The 7913-nt window shown below is 34.7% G+C and overlaps 2 protein-coding genes across 5 annotated transcripts; both read left to right on the top strand.

Annotated features, from left to right (window-relative positions):
• Positions 1-37: 37 nt before the first annotated feature.
• LOC127503831 (holocytochrome c-type synthase-like) lies at positions 38-5031 on the top strand. Of its 4 annotated transcripts, none has more exons than XM_051877993.1 (7): positions 38-238; positions 1936-2062; positions 2255-2430; positions 2503-2651; positions 2733-2852; positions 2937-3023; positions 4082-5031. In XM_051877993.1, the coding sequence occupies exons 2-7, from the start codon at positions 1939-1941 to the stop codon at positions 4272-4274; spliced, it is 849 nt and encodes a 282-aa protein (XP_051733953.1). In that variant the 5' UTR covers positions 38-238; positions 1936-1938; the 3' UTR covers positions 4275-5031. The 4 variants fall into 4 exon arrangements, with proteins under 4 accessions (XP_051733953.1, XP_051733962.1, XP_051733945.1 ...); XM_051878002.1 differs by having other exon boundaries at positions 93-238; positions 1936-2053; XM_051877985.1 differs by lacking the exon at positions 38-238 and adding an exon at positions 1031-1404.
• Positions 5032-5240: 209 nt separating this feature from the next.
• On the top strand, positions 5241-7303 carry LOC127503852 (RWD domain-containing protein 3). The gene is made up of 4 exons (XM_051878022.1): positions 5241-5574; positions 6036-6499; positions 6765-6880; positions 6988-7303. Exons 1-4 carry the CDS (start codon positions 5490-5492, stop codon positions 7097-7099), a joined length of 777 nt encoding a protein of 258 aa, XP_051733982.1. The 5' UTR covers positions 5241-5489; the 3' UTR covers positions 7100-7303.
• Positions 7304-7913: the final 610 nt, after the last annotated feature.

Below are 7913 nucleotides of genomic sequence, written 5' to 3'. Positions count from 1 at the left end.
ATCAAATTTCTTCGGGAATTTAAATCTTGGTGGTTTCACAACCAGAAGCAGCATGTGGCGTCATCGATTCTGTGAGTGATGACACGCTGACCGTTGCAAGATGGCGGGCGCACCTGCGTGTCTGGGGCGGTCGAAATAAGGCATCTATAAGTATACATATCTATGATGCAATGACCCAGAGCATCGCGGGATATGAGGCATGTTTCTAGTGTGAACGACATTGAAAGTAGAGGTGGAGGTAAGTGTGACTACTTTTATATAGCGGTTAGTCTTTTATCAGCGATATCTTGGCCATGTAAGCAGGCAACACAAGGCAATTTGAACTATATGAGCAGTTAGTAACCCTATCTGGACAGACTAGTACATGCTTTTATCTTATGCTTGTGTCCATACTGTTCTATAAGTGAAGAGTATTGTATAACATTTGTTGCACAACTTCCCAAAAGCATAGTTTTGTCATGAGTTTTGTAGTGGTGCAGATATCAATAACGTTTTATCCACGGACTGTGGTAGAATTGTAGAAAGAAAGACACATGTGTACAGATCTTTGGTGTACTGTAATAGTGACACAGGAGCCAATCAGATGTACAGTTTGACAACTATAAGGCAAAAACACTTTTTTTAATTTCTATTGTAGATGCTTCCCGTTGTACTTTAGCTTTATATGTGGGAATAATTGTATTGCATGTTGTTATTTCTTTGAATTTGCATCAATGATAATATAATAAAAAAAAAAACAAAGTGAAGACAAGTTATGTCATCCTAAGTCTCCGACTTACAAAATTCTGCATTTATCAATGCAAGAACACAATAGTTGAGTTTAGTTGTTAGACTTTTTCATAATAGGATTTTATTCCTGCATGTATATATAACATGCATGCATATATAACTGTATATGGGTCAATGATGTGACGGGTCATTTTTTTGTCCAAAGGCCTTAATAATAATAAAAAAACAAAGATATGACACCCAAAGTATGTAAGGTACTACAACTAGATCACTTTTATTGAATCCAAAAGGTTTTAATTATATTTTGCTACATATAAAGGTATTTTAAAGTTTTTGAAGTGTCAAAAGGTCATTCGGTTTAACCGTCCAAAGGCCAATACAGCCATTTAATTTGTGATTAAAATATTTAAAAATGTAATAAATGTATATATTTTTTATTCTGGCATGATTTTATAACATCATATATCAACATAGTGCAAAATGATATTAAAATTATGTGTAGAAGTCGTTGCTTTGTTATGAGAAAGAATGTCTGGAAAAATTAATTTTATTAATGTCATTCGGAGTAACCAATATAAAAGGGACCATTTTGGATCAAGTCATGTGGTCAGTATCATGTGACAGGATGTGACATTATTCAGACACCTGCAAAGGACCTCATGGCCGTGAAGCGAAGTAACTAACTCTCTTTTAACTATTTGAAAAATTCATGTTTTCACCTGCTCATACACATGTCCCGAAACATCAGGTCATTCTGTAAAACTGCTATAAAACATAGAAAATGTTGTAATATTTTAAAAACTTGTACTAAATATAAAATGTTTAATTGTCCTTTTTCTTGCTAGCTAGCAAGCTAACTAGCAAGATATCAGCCTGTTAGTATTGTTTGAAAATATCGTCATTCGATATAATTAAAAGTGTCATTTGGAAAAAAACAAAATTTTGGTTAAATTGAATGACTTTTTGGTGACAAATTTTGTCCATCTTGTAAAAAAATGACAAAAGCAGTGTTAATTGATTATAAAAACCATATAATCTCATTGTTAACACTTAATAAAACTTCAAAATTAATTTTATCTCCATAATGTTTTTTTACACTTTTAAAAACCTTATTCGTCAATGACCCATATATGACAGCAATATTATGCTAAATGTATAAGCCACTCAAAACTTACTGTGTCGTTTCATCTTTTTTTGTCTGGGAAGCTGATGGGAGACACTATGTCCAGCCCTACAGGCACTGTGAAGGCAGAGGGCATCATGGTGCCTGACTTTGGCAGCGCACCACCAAAGGGCTGTCCAATGCATCAAGATGTTAATAAAAGTGAGATGGGTACCTCCAGTTCTTTATAATTATAATACTCAGTCTTTTAACATATACATAGGGCTGCAGCAACTAACAATTATTTTCATAATCGATTAATCTGTTGATTTTATTGATCAGTTATTGCAGCTTTTATATAGGAAAATGTCTTAATCTCAAAAAGATGTTCTCCTCAGATTTTGTTCTTAAAATCTCCAATAGGTGCCCCTCCGCCAGAATGTCCAATGCATCAGGGGTCTGCACCTGCTAGCGATCAGCTGAAGAAAGCGGCAGATGTACCAGCACATCAGGACAGGGCATATGAATTTGTAGAGTGTCCTATGAGAGCTGCTGACAGGGCTAAACCCACAATGTCTGACATCAATCCAGCAAACATGGTACTTTGCCCTTTTGAAATTGGTTATCTGGATGTTTAGATGCACTGAGGATTTATTTACTGTTCTCTATAGATGCCACCACCTAACCAGCAACCTTCAGCTGATCAACCGTTCCCGCTGTCTGTTGTAAGAGAGGAATCTACCATCCCTCGTGCTGGATCTGAGCAGAAATGGGTTTATCCCTCAGAGCAGATGTTCTGGAATGCCATGCTGAGAAAAGGGTGAGTTCCTGATGGAGAAAAGGCAATGTACGTCTAATTAGCTTCATCAGCTTCATTGCTTATGACTCAAACTCTCACCAGATGGCGCTGGAACAATGATGATATCAAACAGAAAGATATGACAAACATCATCAGGATTCACAACCAGAATAATGAGCAAGCCTGGCAGGAAATCCTGAGATGGGAAAAGCTACATTCTAAGTAAGTCACATGTTAAAGGCAGCTGTGTAACCTCAGATGTTACCGAGTAGATGATTCCTGATGTTCTGTTGTTATTTTCTACAGAGAATGCCCATGTGGACCTTCTCTTCTAAGGTTTGGTGGCAAAGCAAAAGACTTTTCACCCAGAGCCAGATTTCGCCATTGGATGGGGTAAGAGATGGTATCCCTTAAAATGATAGTTCACCCAAAAATTAAAGTTTTGTCATCACTTACTTACAACTTCAAGTTGTTCCAAACCTGTATAAGTTTTTTTTTTTTTCTTCTGTTTGACACAAAAGAAGATATTTTGAAGAATGTTGGTATGGAATGTTGCTTTTGTGTTTAACAGAAGAAACAAATTTATACAGGTTTGGAACAACTTGACGGTGAATAAATGATGGCAGAGTTTTCATTTTTGGGTGAACTATCCCTTTAATACAGGGGTTTACAAACTGGTGTCCAAGGAATCCCAGTGGGCCACAAGGAAGTGCTGGGGGTCAGTAAAAAAAAGCAGTGTGAAAAATGTAAAAATAAATAAATAAGATTAAACTAATTAACTAAATAAATTTGATTAAAAAAATTTAAATAAATACAATGTTATTTAAATAAATAATAAATTAATACATTAGATAAAAATAAATGAAATTATATTTAAATAAAAAATAAATAAAACATTTGAATGAATTAAATAAAATGTTATATAAAACTAAATAACTATTTAATTTAAATTAACAAAATTTAAATAAATAAAACTTTATTTAAATAAATAAAAATAGTAAGGGTGTAAAAATAAATAAATAAATAAAAAAGATTAAACTAATTAAATTGATTCAAATAAAAATGATTAAATAAATGACATTTGATTTAAATAATCAATTGATACATAATAAAATACATCTAACTTACATATAGTAATACAGTACTACAGTGAGTTAGAGTGCAGTGATATAATTGAAAATAAATATTTTACACATTTATAATATTAATTCACTTTATACATGAAAATATATAGCTGCCTTTTAAATTTTAGGATAGGGATACCTCACAGAAGGATGGTCATATTTGAGGGTCTTTGGCAACTAAAAGATTGAAAAGCTTTAATAAAATTTATTTGATGTTCTTGCTTGTATGCTTTCTCTCAGAAAAACTTCTGTGATCATCTTAAGAAAAATTTAAGTGTCTTTGTCAATTCAGAAGTGATAACGTGCTTTTGGTCCTCTGTGTTGTAGGCATGAGCTACCGTTTGACAGGCATGACTGGATTATTGACCGGTGTGGAAAAGATGTCAGATATGTGATAGACTACTATGATGGAGGCCAGGTGTCTAAGCATACTATCCTTGACGTGCGTCCTGCCTTCGATTCCTTAGGAGCTGTTTGGGACCGTATGAAAGTGGCCTGGTGGCGTTGGACCTCCACATGAATATTCTCCACATTGAGTCTTGTGTGATCTATAGATATACATGAACTCATTTATATAACTTACTTTTTTTTTTGCAAATGGAATCATAATGAACTCCTTATTTTCCTTTATGTACATATTCTCATGACTTCCTCCAATGACACATGCGAAGAATGCTATAGTTGGCACTGTTGTTGCAGACATACAGTATCATACATTGTACTTTGTTACTGTAATTAAAGAGGAAATAGCAAAATAAATAATAATAATAATAATAATAAAGAAATAGTACTCTTATGAAGGCATTCTGGCATACAAAAAATAAAGTGTACTGTATGATTTTTAATGGCATGTCAGTATACTTTTGTCTTCCTGTTTTATTGTAAAATATCTACAGTGTTAACCATCCAGGGAGACTGACTGTGACGGTCAGTGACTGTGTAAATACTCTGATACATGCTTTTTAGTTTTTCTTCATATCAATTATATTTATTTCTGCCATAAAGTCAGTTGTTAAAGGAATCTATTATAATGTTCATTAACATGCTCACTCACTGTTTTCTAATTTGCTACTGACATGATGTTCCAAACAAATTATGAAGATGAAATATGTCACTCTACAGAACAGAAATTAAATACTTTGTTTAGGTACTGTCAAAAAGGAGCATCATTTATACCTGTTTTTGGTGTGTAATATAATTTTCTTTAAATTTGAACTGTCTAGGGATGGCACTTTTGTGCAACGCTGCTATACAATAAAATGACCCATCAACATGAATTAATTAACTGTTATATTGTTTTAATCCATGCATATCTATGTTGAGAACTAGGAAACACTCCCCCGGTTTCACAGACAAGGACAGTCCTGGACTAAAATACATGTTTGAGCTGTTTTAACTGAAAGCAGCTTGTACTGACATATCTTAAAATATGTCAGTGCCATTGTTTTGTCTAAAGATGCTCGCCAGTAATGTTTTTTTTTTTTTTTTTTTTTTTTTTTCTAGGGTACGTTTATAAAAGCTATTTAAATGTCCTAATTCAACTAAGGCCTAATCCTGGTTTAGTCTGAGCCATGTCTGGGAAACCGGGCCTAAATGTAACACGTTGTCAGTCGGAACTGGTGTTCTGTTCTAGTGTTTCTACACGGAATATGACCGTGTAGTTCAATAACAAACTGAAACCGGTCAAATGTAAACGTTAATACATAATGTCGTATTTCGCACATAGACTGCAAAAATGTCAAAGGAAGCGTTTGATGAAATGTCAGTTTTATCCGCCATATACTGCGAGCAGGGCGAATTCGAGCTGTTAGAAGAGTCACGTGAGTTCTGCTGGATGCATTTTAGTATTCTTACTGTAATTACCATAGACTGTAAAAAAAAAAAAAAATTACCCGTGTTTTTTTCTTCTTTATTGAACATAAAATGTAATGACCGTGGTAGCCACTGTTTGCGCCAAAATACCACAGTTACTACAGTTAATGGGTGTTTATATTGTTTTTACAGTAAAGCTGTGGTAACTTTGTATTATATTTCACTGTTATTAAAAAAAAATACTGAAAGATTCAGAAAGCCTCTGATACAGTTTGAAGGAGATCCAAATTCATTATAATGGCTTTACAGTAGAAACAATAACTGTAGAAACTATGGTCTTTTATTTGTCTAATTAATTAATTAATCTCTTTACATTTATTTGTGGATAATTATATGAACACACAAATTCCATGAACACAACTCTATCCCCATAATTGTATTCCTGTTGAAATGTCATGTTTTAATGCAGCTGAGAGGGGAATTGTGTGCCGTATACATACACTGATAGAGAGGAACAGCGAGAAGACCCCGCTAGGCCTTATTTTCCACATCTCTCCTGACTACCCCCACACTCCTCCAGATATAAGCATCAGTTCCAGGCACTTATCGAGGAAACAGTGTCATGACCTGAGACAGCAATTACTGGACACAGCACGATCACTTCCACCAGAGCCCATGATCCATGGCTTAATGCTGTGGCTTCAGGAAAACTTCTCTGACTTGATCAAAACATCAAGCTGTCATTCAGCAGAGGTCAGAGGAGAAACTACAGAAGAAACCTGGACCGCTTTACTACATTTAGATCACATGAGATCCAAAGCAAAATACATAAAACTGATTGAAAAATGGGCTTCAGAGCTGTGTCTCACTGGGAGACTCTTTATGGGCAAACCGATATTGATTCTGCTGCAAGGAACAAAGGAAAATATCAAAGTATGACTACAAAATCATATAGAACATAACATATTAATTAAACATTTTTTGTCATTTCCCAGATATTTGATTCAATAACTTATATAAGCATTAATACCACAGCCATCACTGGATATTCTGGACATCTTTATAGTACACACTTTCTAAGCAGTTTTTATTACTTTCTCATGTGATTCCTGGTTAACTGTAGAGTTTTTATTGGATTTGGTTTGTATCATTTGTGTATCCATTCTTGTGAACATGCTAAGCTGACTCTCTATACTAGGAATACATCCACCTTCAGAAGACTGTAAAAGTTGATGTTGATTCTTCAGGGAAACGCTGTAAGGAAAAGATGATGAGTGTCCTTTGTGAGATTCCACAACCAGAGGAGAAGATAATGTAAGCATATACAATGCATTCACTTTTGTGTGATATATTGTTAACTAGGCTCTAAATACTCCACTGCCCATTGTTCAAATTTCACAGCTGGTTTTTTCATTTTTTAGGATGTCTACATTTGAAGTGAAAGACATTTTATTACTTGATGACCTCAAAAGGGAGTTTGATCTTGTTGGACTAACTGAGCTTTATAACCAGTTTGTGCCCTCGCTCATCTGACAGGACAGCTGCTGTATAATATAAACGCTCTCCACTGGGTGGAGCCAAACTCAACAACTTTTGATGTATTCCCATCATAAAACGCATCATGCATACAGGACATGTCTCTTTACTGAGTAGGATTGGTGAAAATGTACACAAATTGCATGAAATTGTAAACACAAGTTCAAAACAACATCAAAATAAAAAAGAGTGGTAAAACTATTTACTATTGTCATCCCTGAAGTGTACTGTACAAAGTATTTCAACAAACTACATTAAACTGACTTCGAGTTGAATATCTCATGTAACGTTTTTATTTAAGAAATGTGCATGAATTTAGTAACAGCAGCACTCGTCTTGAGCTGCATGAATTTTAGACGTCTGTAGGTGTGCTCGAATTGAAGCGGCGCTGCAGAGACCGATAGGTTTATGTATGACATCAAAGTACCGCGAGAGCAATTCAAAATCATATGGAGCCGTCTGCTCTCTAATCGCTCTCGCGGTACTTTGATGTCATACACTGATCAGTCTGCGAACCGCTGCTTCAAGTCACCGACAGTAAAATCATGTTCTCCAAAATGATCACTTATGAGCAGGGTGCGAACTACGGGGGAGCTAGGGGGAGCTTAATAAGACATGGGCTCCCCTGAAAACGTGATTTGTGAAATTTTGGGGGGTCTCAAAAAATATTGACAATGTGTTATTTTGACGTGCAATTTCAATTTTGTGTAATGTGATCATTGTGGATTATTATGTGTAAAATTGCAAAAATATAATTCATTCATGCATGACGGCGATTTAAACCTAATTCACTTCAATAAAGAAAATACAT

This window comes from Ctenopharyngodon idella, chromosome 2, assembly GCF_019924925.1.
Source record: "Ctenopharyngodon idella isolate HZGC_01 chromosome 2, HZGC01, whole genome shotgun sequence".
NCBI lineage: Eukaryota > Metazoa > Chordata > Actinopteri > Cypriniformes > Xenocyprididae > Ctenopharyngodon > Ctenopharyngodon idella.
Note: the sequence above shows the minus strand (reverse complement) of the source record. Positions and strands in the feature narration are given on the sequence as shown.